The 20,505-nt window shown below is 48.6% G+C and overlaps 1 protein-coding gene across 3 annotated transcripts; it reads right to left on the reverse strand.

The window, feature by feature from the left end:
- Nucleotides 1-557: 557 nt before the first annotated feature.
- dtnbp1a (dystrobrevin binding protein 1a) lies at nt 558-20,000 on the reverse strand. Of its 3 annotated transcripts, none has more exons than XM_062538720.1 (10): nt 19,584-20,000; nt 18,114-18,167; nt 17,977-18,024; nt 17,758-17,818; nt 17,275-17,407; nt 15,980-16,112; nt 13,736-13,758; nt 4,227-4,382; nt 2,839-2,982; nt 558-1,244 (listed from the first exon to the last, which is right to left on the reverse strand). In XM_062538720.1, exons 1-10 carry the CDS (start codon nt 19,637-19,639, stop codon nt 946-948), a joined length of 1,107 nt encoding a protein of 368 aa, XP_062394704.1. In that variant the 5' UTR covers nt 19,640-20,000; the 3' UTR covers nt 558-945. The 3 variants fall into 3 exon arrangements, with proteins under 3 accessions (XP_062394704.1, XP_062394705.1, XP_062394703.1); XM_062538721.1 differs by having other exon boundaries at nt 2,839-2,973; nt 17,977-18,027; XM_062538719.1 differs by having other exon boundaries at nt 17,977-18,027.
- Between the last annotated feature and the right edge of the window lie 505 nt (nt 20,001-20,505).

Below are 20,505 nucleotides of genomic sequence, written 5' to 3' on the forward strand. Positions count from 1 at the left end.
CCGCCGCCTCTCTCTCTCTCACACACACACACACACACACACACACACACACACACACACACACACACACACACACACACACACACACACATCCCTTCTTCACCTCCTTGCTCCCCTGCGTGGTGCAATCATATGTTTCCCCTGATGGGCCGCTGCGATTGGCTGCGATCACGTCACCTGACCCCATCCTGTCCTTCCCCTGATCCTCTCCCAGTGTGCAGTCCTGACAGCTTGTATGCGGACATATGGCCAACAATGTCAAGGGCTGTTGGGGCTGCAGCAGTAACTGCATGTTAATAATCATGTCTTAGCCAAAACCTTTGGAGGAGAGCAATGTGAGCACAAGCATGCTGGAGGTATAGTTCTAGCATTGTGTATGTATGCGTGTGTGTGTGTGTGTGTGTATATATATGTGTGTGCATGTGTATATGTATGTATATATGCATGCATGTACTGTATGTGTGTATGGGGAGGATGAACAGCAATAGCAAATCAAAACAAAGTCTACACAGCAATGACTTTACAAAGACTTGAAGTGATTGTGTTAATAGCAAGAATGAAAAAAAAAACACTTTTTTATTTGATCTACATACACCTCTGTTGGTGACAGGGAAATATGAGGATGGGGGGAGATCATTCCCAAGTAATACTGAGAAATATTGAAGAATATATGATCTACATTGATTTGCTGGAAAAAGCAGAACAAACAAACGGACAGACAAACAAACAAACAAACAAACAAAAAAAAACAAACAGGAGCGTCTCAGACAGGAAGTGCTGCTCCTGAACACACACAGTATTGTCAGTCTGCACTTGGGCAACGTTTCTGGAAGGAAAGGAAAGTGTCCAGTGTTATAAGAGTCTGAGCGAGATCTCACTGCAGTCTCTGGTTTGGTCGCTTTTTCGTGTTCGTGTTCCCGCCGACGCGGCGCTCGCCCACGGGGGTCACGGGGTCAGCGAGTCGCTGTCGTCCGAGATCCGGGGCGGCTCCTCGGGCTCGGGGAGGCCGGTCAGCACCGTGTCTGGCTGCACGTCCTCCTCGTCGGACGCCACCACCGGCGCGTCCCCCAGGCTGGTCTCCTCGTCCTCCTCCTCCTCGTCGGGCCCTTCCGTCTCCTGGCTGGCCGACTCGCTGCGGGTGGAGGCGGTGGAGGCGGAGGGGAGGCCGTGGCCCAGCTCCACCCGAGTGGGCACCTTCAGGGAGATCTCGGCGTCGGCGCTGGACAAGGAGTCCTGCTCCGGACCTGCAGAGAGAGAGAGAGAGAGAGGGAGAGAAAGAGAGACAGAGAGAGAGACAGAGGGGGGAGAGAGATTTTAGCATTGTTACTGGAGGCGGAGGGTCAATGCTTTGGCATCACTGTTTACTTTTAAATGATTGAGCTGAATTAAGAGAGCGAGAGTAACAGGAGGAGAAAGCAGGATGGAAATAACAGATGGATGGGAGAAGGAAAAGGGTGAAACATGGAAGGTGAGAAGAAATGAGTAGGAGGAGAAGGTGAGAAGAGTGGTGAAAGGAGAGAGAGAAGAAGTGAATGGAGAAGGAGATGGAGGTCAGAATAGTGTGAATAGATAAACAAGAGGAGGCGCAAAGGGAGAAGAGTAGTCTACAGGAGAGGAGTAGAGCAGCTTAGTCTAGAGGGAGGAGAGGGGAGCAGCTTAGTCTACAGGAGAGGAGTAGAGCAGCTTAGTCTACAGGGAGAGGAGTAGAGCATCTTAATCTAGAGGGAGGAGAGGGGAGCAGCCCTGTCTAGAGGGAGGAGAGGGGAGCAGCTTAGTCTAGAGGGAGGAGAGGGGAGCAGAGGGAGGAGAGGGGAGCAGCTTAGTCTAGAGGGAGGAGAGGGGAGCAGCTTAGTCTAGAGGGAGGAGAGGGGAGCAGCTTAGTCTAGAGGGAGGAGAGGGGAGCAGAGGGAGGAGAGGGGAGCAGCTTAGTCTAGAGGGAGGAGAGGGGAGCAGAGGGAGGAGAGGGGAGCAGCTTAGTCTAGAGGGAGGAGAGGGGAGCAGCTTAGTCTAGAGGGAGGAGAGGGGAGCAGCTTAGTCTAGAGGGAGAAGAGGGGAGCAGCCCTGTCTAGAGGGAGGAGAGGGGAGCAGCCCAGTCTAGAGGGAGGAGAGGGGAGCAGCCCAGTCTAGAGGGAGGCACACAAATGCCTCCACTGCATTTGAAGTGAGCACTCAAACATCTGCTACCTCTAGAGAACATGCGGCTGTCTCCACGGGGATGGGCCCATTTGATGTATGGCTGATGCGCTGGCTAATGCGTTCACATTAAAGTGAGTGGTTTCACTAGATCATGAGGCGATCAGCAGCTACCAGCCTCATGCCACACCAGCACAGATGAACACTTTCAAGTGCAGACTGTCCAAATGAGACCTCCTCTCTCCCCTCCTCCACTTTCCCCTCAGACACAGCAGACTTCCCTCAGTAGTTCTGCCTCACGGTTCAACATGTGCGACTTAAGATTCTGGGGACTTTCCAAACAAACAGGCTCTAGTTCACAGTCTGATCAGGTGTGCCGTATGTGTGTGTGTGTGTGTGTGTGTGTGTGTGTGTGTGTGTGTGTGTGTGTGTGTGTGTGTGTGTGTTAGTGTGTTCTTTCTTTCTTTTTTTTCTTCAAGTATATTTTTTGGGCTTTTTGCCTTTATTTTGAACAGGACAGTGAAGACGGATAGGGAGTGAGTGGGAGAGAGAAATGGGGTGGGATCGGGATATGACCGCAGGTCAGACTCGAATCTGGGTCTCCATGGGCGCTCACACCCGCTCATGGCATGGACACTATAGCCTGTTGCCCCCCTGTGTGTGTGTGTGTGTGTGTGTGTGTGTGTGTTCTAATAGACGCTGTACCTGAGACCGGTGAGGCGGTGCTGTTGTCCTCGCCGCTCGAGTTCAAGAAGACGTCCAGGGCCTCGTGGTCCGAGACGTCCGTCAGGTCCATCTGCTCCAGCATGTCCACGTTCACCTCCATGGAGGACATGCTTCCTATTGGCTCTGGGGGGACCAATCAAACGCCACAGTTGCACTTACAAAACACAGGACCACTTTTCCACGTATTAATGTTTTTACACTTACTTTCAAAATCAAATCAAATCAAATCAAATCAAATCAAATCAGGGGAGACTCTATGGAAGGACTGTCATTCAGGACTATCCACGTGCAATCGTGCATCAAGAGTGTTATTAGTATTAAATTAATGTTACAACTGGATTTCGCCATAATCATGAAAGAATCATATTCTTGTAACTGTAAAAAGTGCTCCATCAATTACCAAATGACATACACACGTATACAAATAAAAAAGAACTACATGCAATCATACTGTAAATGAACAAAAAAAAAAGCAAACAAGACAAAGAGAATAATGGATATGATTTGGGCAGATCATAGATGTGACGGCAGAAGAGTGAGTGAGGGAAGGGTAAATGGAAAGAGCCCCCCCAACCATCACCATACCTCAAGACAAGGCACCGGCCAGCCAGGGCAGCAGAGGGACACAGAGAGAGAAAGAAGAGAGAGAGAAAGAGAGAAAGAGAGAGAGAGAGAGAGTCAGTTTAGAACTCATCAGTTGCTCACTGGGGAGCTGAGGACGAATGAGCTCTTAATGGAGCCGCTCGTGTCCAGCACAGTCCAGCCGGCCGAGGCGATGGATCCAATATTAATGACGAGAGTGGGCTGGACCTTTAGCACGACTAAAGGGAGTCTCTTAAGTCAACACGCGGAGATCAATAAGTGGACGTATGGAGGGCAGGATGACTGGGAAAACAATATTTCCCCTAACGGTGCTAATACATTGCCGTAAACGCTGACCGACTGTTTCTTATGTTTAATGGGAGAGATACAGTAGCATCATCTTTTGAATGCTCATTCTCCCACACCTCTGTCCACCTACACACTGTGGTGACCCTCCGTTACATGTGCCTACAGTTGCCACAGCAAACAGTGCCGACTTGCGTCGCAAACTCTCTGACACCTGTCTGTGTGTTCTGGAGGATTTCAACATCCTGCCACAAACCACAACATGCATTTGCATATCTGGCTCTGCGTTCAGGGAAAGAGGAAGAGTCACATAAGAAAGACAAGATATGCAAATACAGTAAACACCAAGTGCAGTCTTTAAGCAAGCATAACAAGCTACACTCTTTTGTCCCCGAGGACACGGCGAAAAATCTTTGAGCGACGGTTAAGTGGAAGGAGGAGAGACTGAGGAGGAAGTCGTGGCGCGGAGTCGGACTCACCTCTCCGATCGGCGATCTGGAGGTAGCCCGTGGAAAGATACTGCTCCATGTCCTGCTGGAATGCCTCCTCGAAGAACTTCTGACGCTCCTTCAGCTTTGCCTGCTGGGCATGCTCCATGTCCAGCACCTTCTGGGCATGCTCAGAACCCAGCTCGGCTACACCAGGAAGAGGGGGTGGGGGGGGGGAGAAGGAGTGAAAGGAGAGAAAAAGGAGAGGAATGTGAGAAAGGGAAGGAGAGAGAGAGATAAAGGGGGAGAGAGGGAGAGGTAAGGAAAGAGAGAGAAGAGAGGAGATGGAGAGAGGCATAAGCAGGAAAGGGGGAGAGAGGAAATGGTAAGAGGAGAGCAGAAGAGATGCACAGAGAGTAGGAGGGATAGAGAAGATGAGGGAGGGATACAGTGTGAAAGAGGGAGGGGAAAAAGAGGTATACAAATAAGACTCGGAAAATAAATTCAGTCAGTTCCTGTTTCTAAATGTTGACCCCTATTTTGGTGCTTCTGATTTTTTGAACACTGATGTAGCTTGAATGTGTGCTGCATAAATATGTGCTGTGAGCACCAGGGCATTAAATCTCCCTGTGGCCCTGCAGCTGAAATGAAGACCAAAAGACTTCCACACACAACAACTTCACAAGAAAGGCTTTTTCGAACAAATACATTTGGCGAGGTTCCTTTAGTGTGCGTGCGTGCACCAACGCCAGAGTGGGCATCAGCCATTGTTCCGAGTGTTCCTGTGTGTCTCCAGGGGAAACCCGCACGCGGCTCAAACAGGATGTTGCCGCGAAGGTTAAAGATTATCCTGCTTAGTTATAGCATCAGCGTTAGCCGCGACCTCCAGCAGAGACCCAACAAAATCGACACGAGCCACCCTCGCCCATCCACACTCAGTGAACCCAGCCGCTTTCGTTTCAAACTTCACCTGACAACATCACAGAGCCGTCGTCACACACACAAAAAACATTAAATGGCTCTACACAGAGGTCATGCAGCCCTGCGCTCAGCTTCATCTAACCCTTGAAATGATACGTGATGATGGAGGTTTTTTTCGCGACAGAGTATCCGGCACAAGGGGACCAGTGAGTAATTACAGCACTTACTTGCCTGGCACAAAGGTGAGGGCTCGACTCGCTCCGGCAGAAAATGACTGTGTGGCCCCGGGCGCCAATGGTTGGCTGCTCCAGCTATCCGCGGGAGACTTTACAATGGACGGCGAGCCTCTCTATCTCTGTGACAGGAAGACAGACACACTCCTCCGAGCCTCAGGAAGTGTCTTTAGAGACGAGAATGGCACGACCTGTGTGCTAGTGTGTGTGGGTGGGTGTGGTTGGGTATGTAGCACACGTCTCACGGCTAGCGGAGGCTGTGGGTGGTGAGAGAGAAAGTGAGCGCAAACTCAAAACAGGCCATGTTGAGTTAAACTGTGTTGAACTGCAGTGTTACTGCCCACATCTACAAGCACAATAGCTTTTGACGGTTATAACTACACTCGTTTTTTCCATTAAGGGTAATATGTACAGTACTGCATCATATCCAGCACTCCTGGCTGGTTAGGGTAGTGAAGTGAGCCACATCACTTGGACATCTCACTGAACCCAAGTATGAGGAGCTCAAAACATGCCAACGTGTAGCCAGAGACACGGCTGCTTCAAGTGCCATGAAGAGCCGTAAACACGACACCTCTCCGAGCTCCGTCCCATCGGTCGGGCGAGAGCGAGAGCGAGAGCGAGAGCCTGGCCCTGATTCACGTGTGAACAGCAGGGCGAGTGTGAAACTATGGGCTGGGCGAGAGCGACAAGAACGTGAACACACTGCTGCAGGCTCATATGTACAGTAGATGTAACCAGCATTCAATTCTAGGCTTTGTTTACAGTGTATGCCATCTCAATTTGATATTTTGCTGCATATTGGCAAACTACTGCGGCAAAGCAGAGCAAAAAAAAAAAAAAAAAAAACATCTCTGGAAAGCCTTGACAAGTTCACCCTTTAATTTGTCATCAATACAAGCCTCAAAACATCCCCAGAGAGCCACTTTCCCACCCCTATGATTGGAGAGATGGGAGAAGAGCGGAGGGGTAAAAAGAACCATCTCTGCTACTGTTGCTGCTGCTGCTGCTGCTGCGGCCAACAGAACAGCTTTTCACAGCTCACGGTTAGACGGCCCCGCGGGGAGTTTTCACAGACCTTTTGGGGTGGTGGTTCACCAAACCTCAGAGTCTAAATTAAGCCTGAGAGAGAGAGAGCGAGAGAGAGGGAGAAAGAGAGAGAGAGAGAGAGAGAAAGAGAGAGAGAGAGAGAGAGAAAGAGAGAGAGAGAGCGTCCGTCTGCTCGTGGGAGATGTGCCGCTCGCCCATCTCGCAATAATCTCCTTAAAAGTGGCAGCTCGCAGATTGGAGTAGCGCGGAGGAGAGATGCGGGAGGAAGCCGCTGATCCCGCTGTAAAGAGACGTCCGCAGTGTCTCGGAGGCGTGCGCTTCCCAGATTGCGGAGCGCCTGGCGGCTCCCGGTGACTTTGGGAGTGGGGCCGGAGTGGGGGGGGGGGGGGGTGCATCAAGCCCTCCTGCGCGCTGACAGCAGAGGAGGCTCACGAGCTTCAGTCAACTGTGTGTGTGTTCAGACATCAAAACACAGACCGCACAAGCGGACAAAAAAATCCCGCTGAATCATGGCATCCACTACCCGTTACGATGCCGTGGTCGCGAGCTTCACTCGTCAGTTCATCCCTGCCCTTCCAGCAATCAATCTCTCTCTCTCTCTCTCTCTCTCTCTCTCTCTCTCTCTCTCTCTCTCTCTCTCTCTCTCTCTCTCTCTCTCTCTCTCTCTCTCTCTCTCTCTCTCTCTCTCTCTCTCTCTCTCTCTCTCTCTCTCTCTCTCTCTCTCTGATGAGGGCCCAATTGAGGGTCTTTTGATGACAAATCGAATAAGCAGCCTTCATCAGAGGGAGCCAAATCCTCTGACTTGCTTTGTTAGCACTTCCACCCTCCTCCTCCACTCCACTCACCACGCCAACACCCTCCACTAACCCCCCCCCCCCCTCCCCAAAACCACTCGCCATCACCCCCACACCCGCCACTCACTTTGATGATTCCCAGCTCAATCCCCTTCTCCTGCTCAGCGCCCTCACTCTCTCTCTCTCTCTCTCCTGCTGGCTGCCTGGCTGTGGTGGACCCAGCAGGGGGCACTCTTGAGGCACCTCTGAGGCGTCCTCGGCCGTCGCCAGGCACGGGGAGTGGCGACAGGAAACGGCCGTGGTGTCCTTCCACTTCCTGCTGGCCCGAGTGACCATACTATGGCTTTGAGGGAAGTTGCTTTTTTTTTTTTTCTTTTTAAAGCAGTTGTGGTCCCTTTAAGAGGCCCAAGAGGATCATCTCATGGTGGCAGGATGATGAACATGATTTCTTTGACTGAAGTTGAGATTTCAAAATGCCAAAATGTTCTGGGCCGAGCAATTTTGGCCGAGCATTTGCTTTGCTTCAAAATATCCTCAGCATAGCGCTGGTGAGGCTACACCGTGAACTTGTGACTGCCCAATGACACATTCACATCAACAGTCGCGCCTTTCATAGGCCGTCAACAATCCTCTCTCACGGTCATCAGGTTCTGCCGACCCGTGTTGGTGGGTCTGCCCAACCCAACCCAGCCTTCACACGAAATTAAGAGTCCAGGAGCTGAGGGTGCGTCCATCTCTCCCTTCCCACCCAGCTCATATGGTCTGACCCATTAAGGGAGCCATCGCAGGAGCAGTGAGACATACAGAATGACCCCCCGGGCCATCCTTCCTCCGCCCCCACGTGCTCCATCGGTGATCACATGCTTAAGAGAAGAAGCACACACATGACTTCATCATGTGGTGTGGAGAGGAGGGGAGGGTGGAGGGCTCGCTATTGAGGCCATTGCTCACACAGGAGTCCATAAGGGCCAGAAGACAGTAGAGAGAGAGAGAGAGAGAGAGAGAGAGAGAGGGAGAGAGAGGGAGAGAGAGGGAGAGAGAGGGAGAGAGAGGGAGAGAGAGGGAGAGTGTTTGTGTGATAGAAAGAGAAAGATTTTAGTTACAGCACTGGTTCTTTTCATCAAGGCTTAGCCACATGGCAGGGTTAAATGTTCAGCCGAGCGCCAAGATGAAAGGTTTTATGATAGACGGCCATTTTGCTCGGATTCAGCGTCTCGTGTTCCCAAATCCCCTCCGCCTCTCCGAGATGAGTTGACCGCGCTCCCAACCTGACCTCCACTTCAGCGGCCCAAAATGGAAGCGAGGGGGGGGGTGGTGTCAAATAGCGGGACGTACGCTAAACAGCGGTTTATTCACACGAGCTGGCCCACAGGGCTCCACTCTGAGGTGGGACGAGTGGGGCGATGAATGCCGTTGCGTGGCTCTCCGTTTCAAAGAAGCGTTTTTTTTTTTTTTACGGAGCCGTCCACGTTTGAAGTAAACAGGGAGCTAAGAGGGCACAGATGAAGAGACACGAGCAGCTCGCGTAAACAAAACAGAAAACAACAACAATAACAAAAACAAAGGGCGCATCGTGCAGCTGGCCCGTGTGAATTGGTCACAAGGCGTACACTCCATTATGCTGGCCATCTCCTGGGTCTCCCTTGAGAGAGAGAGAGAGAGAGAGAGAGAAAGCGGGACTTTTAGATAGTCTCCTAATCATCATCGTGACTAAACCTCTTTCAACTATCTCCGCTATAAGAGGCAGTAAAAACTCTTAATTATGGAACTCCGACTGTGATCTTTCCTTTTTTGTAATCAGCACTGACATTTCCTATTCTAATTCTGAAACAGTCAGGATCTGCAGCAGACCAAGCCTGGGGAGAGGCAAAATATTAGGATGACTGAAGAATTGGGTGACATAACCACCATCTCTGTATGATTATTTTAGTGTCTTTGTGCCTAGAGGGGTCACATACACACATAATCGACTCAACACCATTAAATACCGTTAACAGACTTCATAAACCTGCAACACATCAAAAACACATCCAGACCAGCAGTAGGTAAACATTGCAGTGGAGCTGCAAACCTCCAAACCTCTCAAACACACACGCCCCCCCCAGGCCCCTTCTCTCCTCAGATAAACACTCTCCGCGCCTCCGACCGGCACACGCCCGTCACATCTGTCAAACACCAACATCTGGGGACTCTCAAAGTCATCGGCTCGCCAATTAACGAACAATTCAGCTTTCGGGAGCCTGAGGCAGACGACTCCTCTTCTCCTCCCACCTGGCTAATTAAGGCCTGGGGGGTCCTCCGCCTGCACTGCTCCGAGCCCACCTAAAGCTGCTCACAATGGGCCGAGACCTGAAGATGGAGACTTTGCTCACTTCAGGGATAAACGCTCCTGAGCTGCTGCACTCCAAATCCCTTTCCTTTCCTTCCAGCTTTAAGACCTACAGCAAGACAACCCCCCCCACACACACACACCATCTCCACACACACACACACACACACACCACCTCCACACACACATACACACCTCCAACCCCCCTTTGCAGTGAGGCAAAGGTCAATCACATGGTAACGAGGAGCACAGCAGCAAGAGCACAATCCAGCTCACTCCTCAAAGCATTTCACATTTCACCTTCTAGCCTTCGCCATGACAAAATTAGAAAAAAGTCCAGATAACACGCTAACACCCTCGCCATTTCCCAACACTAGCGGGGGGGGAGTAGGCTGCAGGCACTCTCCGGGTGTGTGATTAAGAAAGTACAGGGCTGGCGAAGGCTTGGGTGGGTGGCTGGGTCGGTGGGGGTGTGAAGACTGCTAAAGGACTGATCACTCTGCAGGCATTTCAACTGCCTCAAAAAACTGGGCACTCGCAATTCACAAGCAGCAGACAGAACAGAGACCTCTAAATGCATTATGCATAAGCATCCTCACTAGCCACGCTTCCAAAGAAATCGCTAGCGCATATACCACAAGTTCACAGAAACATAAAAAAAAAATACTAACAGATACACAAGGTGTTCTTAGAGTGAGGGATGTCTTAAAATAATTCATTAAAAACTAGAGAGAGGAAGGGCTTGATGGCTAAATACAGAGGAAGGGTGCAAGTGAAATAGCAGTAAATAAGTCAATCGATTGGACTCTGGTTACAAAATCTACATCCTTGAACTCAGCAACTGTTACAAATATATAGTCAATAACTGCCACAACATGACATTAAATACTAACACTCCGTCAAACAACAATCACACATGCAGAGTCTAGACACCTAAAGAGAGATAGAGAGATAGAGAGAGAGAAAGAGATAGAGAGAGAGAGAGAGAGCGAGAGAGCGAGAGCACGAGAGAGGAGGTAAACAGGTAAGACCTACAGGAGGTGCTCTTGCTGTCCGAGTCTCCAGGAGAGGACATCTCCTCCGGGGTGAGGGAGTGGACCGGAGACGCCGACCGCTAGTCGTGGGGGGCGGAGAAAGGGGTGGGGAAGTGGTGGTCGCAGCAGCTCCGTCAGACCTGCATGTCTGCCCGCAGCCAAAATCCCCACCCGTTACACTCCATCCTCCATCCTCCCCCCCCACCACCACCACCACCAGCAGCACAAAGTCAGTCCACACACACACACACACACACACACACACACACTCACTCACGCACGAGCGCGGCTACACTCCTTCCTGGCTGGTCCTCGCTGTTGCTGGGGGAACGCGGGAAGACGCGCTGCCACGGAGATGGGGGGCGAGATGCTGACGGATGCAGCAGGACGATGGGGGGAGGGGGGGGGGGGGCGGACGGAGAGAGGGATGGATGGATGCTGAAGGAGACGGGGACACTGCACGCCCGCACGCTCAGGGGCAGAGTGGAGGGGAAGAGACGCAGCTGTAGCGTGTAGCGCGTGTGTGAGAAAGAGAGAGGTGGAGAGAGGGAGAGAGGGGGAGAGAGAGAGAGAGAGAGGTGGAGAGAGAGAGGGAGAGAGGAGAGAGAGAGAGAGAGAGAGAGAGAGAGAGAGAGAGAAGGCGGGAACGTACCACTCCCGGCTGTCAGAGAGGGGGATGGGAGGGGGAGGGGGAGGGCAGGGCTTGGAGAAGCGTGAGATGAAAATAAGCATATTGCTGGAGGCTTGCAGGGTGTGTGTGTGTGTGTGTGTGTGTGTGTGTGTGTGTGTGTGTCAGTAGCGGCTGCATGCGGACACACACCTGAGGTCAGTGCGCCACACATATGCTCTCAGCAACCGCACAACCTGATCCTCCCTGCAACAGCGACTGCTATGGGGGGGCTACTGCTGCTAGCACATGGATAGTCACCATTTGGTCTCCATCCATACAGAAGAAAACAACAACACATGATCTACATTTGAAAAGAGCAGGAGAACTCAAGAGTCAAAGCTGAGCACAAGAGAACTTTTAATTATTTTATTTTTTTTGTTGGAAGTTAAAAGAGAGGAGTTCTTGAACTTGGTTTCCCACACAAGTAAGAAGAAGAAGAAGAAAAAAACCCTGGCAGGCCCTTTTCCACGCCACCCACACTAACGACAGTCTTAAGGCATAATAACCACACTCTCCTATCACCATGGCACCCGCTACAAACTCCCAATTTGGGAAATTCACATGATAAAGGCAGCAGCTGTGCTGCTGCAGCGTAAGAGTTCTTCAAAGCTGCCTTTCCCACGTCATCACACACACACAAACACACACACACAAACAAAATCTAATACCACGATGAAAAACGGCTCTCAATAGGCACCCTCGCGAAAATACGCTCGCAGAGCTCATAACGGAACAAATGAACAAGCGGCGAAACGCTCCTCGGCATAATCTTCCTCTCCTCTGCGCCGAGAGCTAAGATCTTAGGCACATTTCCAGAGCCCTCATCTCCAGCTAAGGCTCTATTGTAAATCACACTGACACTCATTGATTGGCAGACTTTATTTATAGCTGAGGAGTATGACACTGCATAGCAACCTACTCCATTTGGCCTGCTGCATCAAAAAGCCTTCGAAGCGTTTTCTTTACGTTCCCCAAGACAAATAATAGACAATCTCCATCGACAATTTTTTCGTTTTTGGAGGGGAAACGTATGACCTCTATCACACGATCGTCACCACATGTCTCCACATGAATGCAAACATGTCAACCTGAGGCATCCACCAACCATATCCTCTACACTGGCACAGAAAAAAAAAATAGGGAAGCAGACCACCGGTCATTTGCAAAACATCCATGTCATGACATTATGATTTTTTTTTCTGTGGCTGGGACAACAGGCCACACTTGACCCCCCCGTGGTCTTCTTCTTACCGTAATGAATGCCGTCGGACGGCGTTAGGCTTTGCTGCCTTAGTAACAGGCCATACCACCCTCCTACAAGGCAGAAGAGGAGCGTTTAACATGCACGGCGTAAAGGCTCCGATGACCTGAATTCCTCACAGGCAGGGAGCGGTTGATTGTTCAGCTGTTCTGTTAACCATAAAGCCTCAGAGTTGTCTCACAGGGGGGGATGAGACGGAGAACAGGACTGATGAAGATCGACTGGAGAGCATTCTCGAGCGTTATTTCCCCTTGAATAGGACACGCGTGGTGGGAGTGTCTCTCTAAGGTCACTTCGTTATCGAAAAGCACAGCAGAGACGGAGTGCCTCAAAGTGATACAATCTACTAAGAGCCACACTGCTTCCACTCCACTCTCTCTCTCTCTCTTACAAACACACACACAAAGGTTAATTAGTGTGTCTGGCTGGGAAATTGCCAAACATCTCTCCACGCTGTTTATCAGTATTGAGGTTTGTGAGGCAAAAAAGGAGCAATGAGTATAGAAAAGAGCATCCCCCCCACAGACACTCCTCCACACACACACACACACACACACACACACACACACACACACACACACACACACACACACACACACACACACACACACACACACACACACACACACACACACACACACACACACACACACACACACACACACACACACACACACACACACACACACACACACACACACACACACACACACACACACACACACACACACACACACCTCTACACACACAAACACACACACAGAAAACAAGCCTCTGCTAATGCCCCCTCACACAATTAATTAGCTTAATGCCACTTCCACAGAGACACAGAGCCCAAACAGGCAGCAGGACCAATGACGACAGGGTGACATGAGAAACAACACGCGTCTGCAGTATTCCAGCAACAGAAGGAACCACGCGGTGGAACAGAAGGACCTTTCGGACCGACCATTCATCAAATACAAAGAACACAAAAAACACCAGAAATTCTGATGACTGCTTGAAAACCAAGCAGGATCAAAATAAAAGGGACAGAAGGGTTCAACATTTAGTCTACATGACCTCTCATCATTCCCTCAGTTCACAATATACTAGCTTGAAATTATAAATTCTGTGCCTTACAGAGCTGTAAACAAGCTTACTGGTTCAATTCTATGAGCTAATGCTCGTGATTGCTGTAGTGGTGTGAATGAAAATAAAAACACAGATATGCATCAGGTTACAATAATGAGAGTTTCTTTCACGTCACCACCATCAATTTGTCTTACCTTTGAGGGACTCCAGTTCTTTCCTGGTGAGACAGAGAGAGAGAGAGAGAGAGAGAGAAAGAAGTTGTTAGGGATGACTCCTATCTGACAACCTAACAACAGCAAATAGCATAGCGCATGAAAGTGCTCTTATTGGTACATTTAACATCGAGGCAAAAGAAAAAAAAAATCTGCCTGCGTGTGTGTGTGTGTTCTTCTTTTTTTCCGCCTCAGTTCTCGTCTTTAGAACGTCTCCGCCTCAGTTCTTGTCTTTAGTTCCTGCTGTTTGACTTTTTTCTCGGCAGAGCCTCAGGCTGCTCCACTGCCTCTGTGTGTGACGTGACGGTAAATAAACTGGGAGCGCAGCGCGGCGGCAGCAGCAGCGGTGCTGGTTGTGGGAGCGCAGCTGACACGCTCACACTGCTGCCCGCCGCCAGCTGCAAGACAAGGCACGGGAGCCGTCATCACAGACCGGGCGCGCACCTTGACTTCCTGTGCCAGTGCGTGTATGTGTGTGTGTGTGCGCGCGTGTGTGTGTCTGTGTTTGTGGGTGTATATGCGTGTGTGTGTGTGTGTGTGTGTGTGTGTGTGTGTGTGTGTGTGTGTGTGTGGACTTGCGCGTGTCTGCAAACGTTGCTGCAGTTTTGTATAACGATAGAATGACAGCGGAGGGGCCGGTTGTGTCATTATGTATTTACTCCCTCAGTCCTTCATAGTCACGTCCAACACAAAAAGGCTGCTCTCAGACACTCCATATATGTTTCAAGCAAGACTACTCACACATACATTATGCATTACATACATTGGCACATCCAGTGTGCGCATGGTATGCATAATGGGACACTATAAAAATAGCCAGGCTCTTTGTCAACAACACGCACGCCAACAAATCTAACGGTGCACTAGATGGACTATCCTCATCTCGCCGCGTACACACAGTGTCAACTGTGATGGATGCCACGGAGTAGGAAAATGGAACATGAGTATGACTGCTTACAAAAGGAGGCCATCAGATCGGCAAACAGTGAGAGAGTGACACACACACACACACACACACACACACACACATCTCTGATTGAAGAGCGAACGATGGTTTTTGGAGTGGGAAGGAGGAGTTACTGAAAAGGTGGACTTGATTGGGATTGCCGGCTGGGTCCGGAACACACTGACGGATGGGCAGCAGAGAATATATACGTTAAAAGTGATGACGAGCACAAAGGGAGAAAGGAAGGAAAGAAAGAAAGAGAGAAAGAAAGAAAGAAAGAAAGAAAGAGAGAAAGAAAGAAGACAAGGCAGTGGGGGAGAGGAGGTGGATAAAGAGAGAGGAGCACGTCACTATTGGCAATCATATAAAGGCTTGACCTATATCTGGCCCACTGCTTCAGGCTTTCATTTGTTTCATGGACCCATCTCTCCATCCCTTCTCCCTCTCTCTTCTCTCTCTCTCTTCTCTCTCTCCCTCCCTCTCTTTTCTCTCTCTCCCTCCCTCTTCTCTGTCTCTCTCTCCCTCTCTCCACAATCGCGCTCACTACTCGGCGCCTGATGACGGCTTCTCACGCGAGACCCTCACGTTTCCTTGCATACCTCCAGCTCTATGAACAACGGAATGTTCCCCCCCCCACCCCCCCCCCCCAAAAAAAGCCTCCCGTTTCTCCTCTTTCATAATCGGCCCGAGTGCAGCTGATTGCGGCGACACGTTGATCGCATTAGGCGGAGAGGCAGCGTGTAGTATACGCACTAATGATGACGGATAACTGCAGCCGATAAGTGCACTCCCTCGCCCGCTGCTGACGAAACGTGGCCCTTCAGGTCACTGAACGTTTGATGACGGGGGGACGGGGACGGGGGAGGGAGCGGGGACGGGGGGGGGAGCGCGAAGCCTCTGGTTTCCTCTCGCTCTCGCTCACCCGCTCTTCTCCCGCGCCGCTAAATTTGTTTCATTTAAAAAAAAAAAAGACTTCCTCACAGTGGGGAGCTGACTGTTTAGAGTAACCAAATATGAAATGGGAAGTGGTTGGTGCTGGTTAGAGGCCCGCCGAGAGCGTTTAAGAGGTGTTTAACGAACGACTGCTAATCCAGTGCTAAACTTCACAGCGTCGCCAAAGTACTTGTGGAAAAGCCTTAATCTCTTGTTTGGGAAATACAGTAGTAGACAAATTCCTTTTTACACAGAATTGAGCTGTGCTGCCTGTTTCACTTCCACGATGTAGAGATGGAAACTCAGTGGAAACATGGAGGTGTTTGAGATGACTGGAAATACTGCACCTTTTCTTCTTCTTGTAGTTCTCCAGCTGAAGGGTCTGGAAGTGCTTGAAGCGCTGCTGCTCGCACTGGGCGCACAGGTTCTCCAGGTACATCAGACGGCTCTCCATCTCCTCAAAGTCAGCCTCCATTTGAGCTGAGGAACAGAGAGCAGATCCATCCCACGCTAAATCTCGGCCCAAGGTCACTGCACTCTCTCATACAGTACAAGTTCCACAGAAATCAGAAGGTAGTGAGAGGTGGAGATGATGCGTGAAACCTACGATCTGATAAGTGGGGTATTTAGGGTATTTAACATGATGTGTGGTGCAGAACAACTTAAAGAGATTAAACAAGTCCATAGAGGAAATGACCTTTTAAGCATTTGTGGAGACATGTCATTGCAATACAACTGTACATATGCTGCCATCTAGTGGTCATATAGTAAAACATCTAGAATGCATCTCTAAACTGACATATCTTTTTCAAACAGATAGTCGGAAATGTCATTATAACGATTCCCCCAGAAGATGGAGGAAACCCGTAGTGCTTCCCAACTGGACCAGTTATCAACAAACAGCTTTTTATGACAGTAAGTAAAAGTGTTTCTTGTTCAGTATAATCATGACTTCTTCTATTCCTAATTCAATGAAACACCCATGAAGGAAGGTGGCTGTTAAATAATTCTTTGGCCGCTGAAGGAAATCCCTTACCAATTTCCTTCAACAGAATACACAGAGACTCAAGTTAAGCAATCCTACTTTTAACTTACTATTTTTTTCTGTGTACTGGACCAAAGGATTTCCTACAAAGTATACAGTGAGAGCATCACTTCAGCGTAGGGTGCATTATTTTCTGCTGGATATGATCATGGACTCAAAAAGAATGTGGACGGACTTTGAGAGTATTTATGATTTATGTGGACATGTTCATGATTGTGTGTGCAAGATATTGTGTAATCTTAAAGCAACTCTAAAGCACTTTTCCTCTGTCGCAAGCACGTTATTTGTATATCCAGCAAATGATGATGTCCACAGACATGGTAGAGTATGTCGCATGATGTATTGCAACATCGAAGAAAGTCAAATTTGCAGTTTCTTATGTCTCATTCCACCGAACTACAAATCCGCTACCCAATCTGGTAAAGTTAGATAGTACAGTTATAGGCGATATAGTGAATGCAGCAGTGCTGTTCATCCTGTTACGAGTTGATGAACCACTGAAATTATTTTGGTAACATTATTCTAAGGTACAGAAAACTCTTTAGTGTTGCTTTGAATGACCATGGGTCCAACAGTGGAAAGCATCATCTAGCTTACCGATGCGGGACGTGACTGTCTCCAGGTCACTGAGGAAGACTGGGACCTGCTGGAGCTGCTCCTCAAGGTCCACCAACCCTGAGCGCCTCTTCTCCCAGTGGGCCGACAGCATCACCACCTCCCCGTCCGCCACCTGGTGGAACCGCACACAGGCGCACGCGCACACACACACACACACACACACACACACACACACACACACACACACACACACACAAGGAAACATGTAGCAGTACACTGTACACTTTTGCAGGGCTCCATCAACTAATGAGGGAACGAATCTAAATCTAAATTCTGGCCGATTAAAAACAGAGTCCCAACTGCTTCTTATCACTCTATTCATATACTGCAGTTTGCCAGACTTAGGACTTGGAGATTACTCTGACAAATGGCTACTGCCGGAAAAAACCCCAAGTGATTGATGCAAATGATACCATTTTTTTTTTCAAAATGATGAAGGACTGCACTCTGACTTTCCCCTACCTCTCCAGCTTTGGCACATTCTTTTGCACTCTTATGAAGGGTCTCCCAAGTGTCTTCATACCTGGAAAGTGAAAGTAAGAACAGTCAGCATTCTCTCACGTGTGCATGTGTTCTACCACATGTGTGTGAGGGAGCAGAAAAGTCATACAGTATTTACTCTGTTTATTGTTTTTTTTTGTGTTTTTTTTTTCAAAATCTAGGAGAACCGAAGACACATACCGACTGAGTAACTCCACTCCAGCTGAATACTGAGGAAGGTGGTCCTCTCTTCTGGGGAGAAAGCAGACACTTCAGATTAGACTCCAGGGCCAGGGCGGGTGAACGGTTAAGTGAAAGAGTAAAGTTATGGCACTGACCTTTGCTTCTTTTTTACTTTGGCATCCTTGGATTTTTCACCCAGGGTCTTGATCCTTGGATCAGCAAGGATCAAACATTACACATCATCTTATGTCATAAAAACTCGGCGACACAAACAATTATAAAACATGAATTCCTTGTTAGATAGATGGTGTGCGAATGAGCACATGAAAAGAATTACATCACACATAACAACTACAAACCGATTACTGAACATGTTTTGAAGTCTTTTCTCAAAGATTATACCAACAAGGTTAGATTTACATTACTAGTCAAATGTTTGGGAGCACCTACTCTTTTATGGGTCTTTCCTTTTCTGACATTTTATTTACACTGTGAAAACTTAAAACTAAGAAATAATATATGTGTGGTCAACTAGTACACATAATGGAAGCATTTCACACTGTTGGTATTCACTCAACCACCTTCAGAAACTGACTCCTGAAGAAGTCTCCATACATACAGTATTGAGCATTTGCTGGCTGCCCTTTCATCCGCTTGTGTTTATAGAGAAGCATTCTAGATGACCATCCCATGAAGCTGATTATGATGATGCCAACAGTGTGCAAAGCAGTCATGGAGGTAAATGGAGGCTTTGATTAATCTGATTCATGAAACACAACAAACACTTTCTTTTCTTCTATTAAAAAAACACAATGGTTAATATGTTCTTCTAAGCCTCCATTTACCTTCAGAACTTGTTGCACTATTGGCATCATACCAGCTTCATGAAATAGTCACATGGAATTCTTCAAATCAATTCAGGAAAAGCTGTCAACAAGTGCTTTGCTCAACATGTGAGAATTCCTTCAGGACTGTTACAAAACCATGCCCACTTTGCCCAGTGGTTGAGAGAATGTCAAGAGTTTGAAAAGTTGTCTGCTTTACTGAAGAGCATAGAACACATGTTTCTTGCAAACAAAAGAAGTGCTTCAATAAATTTGATCGGTAGTCTATGTTAACTGTCATTTTTGACCAAGACTGACACAAAAAACACAACAACATATCTCCTTGCTCATCACATGATGGTCAGCTGAAAGTAATTCCAGCTCGCATAGCGGTGACATGCAGTTATTAGCCTGCAAGTAGCTAACGTCAGAAGGAGCATCTTATAAATCAGATGAAGTTTGTTCGTCTCAACTATATGGTGGCTGCTGCAATGACGACGCCCTCGTGTATCAAACTGCAATAAGTGTGCTACTATCTTTTGCCATTGCTGTCACTGTAAGTAGGCTACAGTGAAAAAGTAAATGAGCTAACTAACGCTAGCTAGCCAGCTATTCTAGCTAGCTAGGTAACACATAAGTTTGATTGCTGGGTGCTTTAGAATGCAAGGACAAAACAATTTCATGTGATGGCTAGATCAATACTAACATGTAACGTTGAGTGAATCGACTAACGTTAAATCACATCAAATATTTAGGCTGTAAATAGCCAATATCCACAGCTACTGCTAACAAAACACATACCCTGTTGTGAAATCCTGCTGCACCGTCTGCAGTTTCTCTCTGAAATTCTCAAACATGATTTTCCTTTGCCGTTCCTTAATTCCGCCAAGTGGCGTGAAGTTTTTCGATCCGAGGCATCAACCTAACTCGACTAGAACGAACAATCGAGTCATCAACATGAGTTAAGTCTGGGTTACACGACTGTCATTGACAGTTCATTACTGTCCCATCACGACAGAGGATTGCTGAGCTTTATGCCCCGTTTGACGGTGGGACATGGAGGTGTTCGATTGACTCAGGAGTGGCGCGTGCGTAAGGAGATCTAATAAACTTGACCTATGGATCCATTTGGTCGCCCAAGAGGCCGATATCATGCATGCAATATTTTCTAAAGGTCCAGGACACACGGAAAGCCTCAAAACCTCAACACTTCCTGAAAACATGTCACGCCTCCCCTTTCACTTGGAATAAATTGGCACAACACACGGTGGTGCAATTGAGTCAGATAGGGTAGTGCGATGGGTGGCTCTGAGAGATGGCTAAAGCGAAGGATCATGGATCTTTGAGTCGTGCACATATTCGAATCGGGTACAAATCACGAGAAACGAGCCTCACACATGGCCTTGTGTCCTGTGGAGTTGTCACCGGTCCTATTACTTCTGCTAGGTATATATCTTCGTGATTTATTGCAAACAGCATTGTGATCATGGCCTGGTAGACGCCCTCTCCTCCATTAACTGGATATGTAGAACAGATTGTAATTTTGTCAGCGACTTGTTGCTTGTGATAAATACATTGTAGCACATAGGGTAGAGCCAATGCTACTGTATGCTGTTTCTGCTTAAACTCGCCTGTGGCTTGCAACAGGATGTAAAGTTCTGTTTGTACCACTTTGAAGTCACCAGGTAAGGTGTGTTTTAGCTACTTACTTGCCTCTTGTCTG

Source organism: Sardina pilchardus, chromosome 6 (genome assembly GCF_963854185.1).
Source record: "Sardina pilchardus chromosome 6, fSarPil1.1, whole genome shotgun sequence".
NCBI classification, from domain to species: domain Eukaryota; kingdom Metazoa; phylum Chordata; class Actinopteri; order Clupeiformes; family Clupeidae; genus Sardina; species Sardina pilchardus.

What these genes read in the sequence shown, in the direction of transcription:
- dtnbp1a (XM_062538719.1), bottom strand. Translation starts at nt 19,639, where the DNA reads ATGTTTGAGAATTTCAGAGAGAAACTGCAGACGGTGCAGCAGGATTTC. An exon ending in AATGTGCCAAAGCTGGAGAG is followed by an intron (nt 17,408 to 17,757) that starts GTAGGGGAAAGT and finishes CGGTTCCACCAG; the next exon opens with GTGGCGGACGGGGAGGTGGT. An exon ending in CCAGATCGCCGATCGGAGAG is followed by an intron (nt 2,983 to 4,226) that starts GTGAGTCCGACT and finishes TGGTCCCCCCAG; the next exon opens with AGCCAATAGGAAGCATGTCC.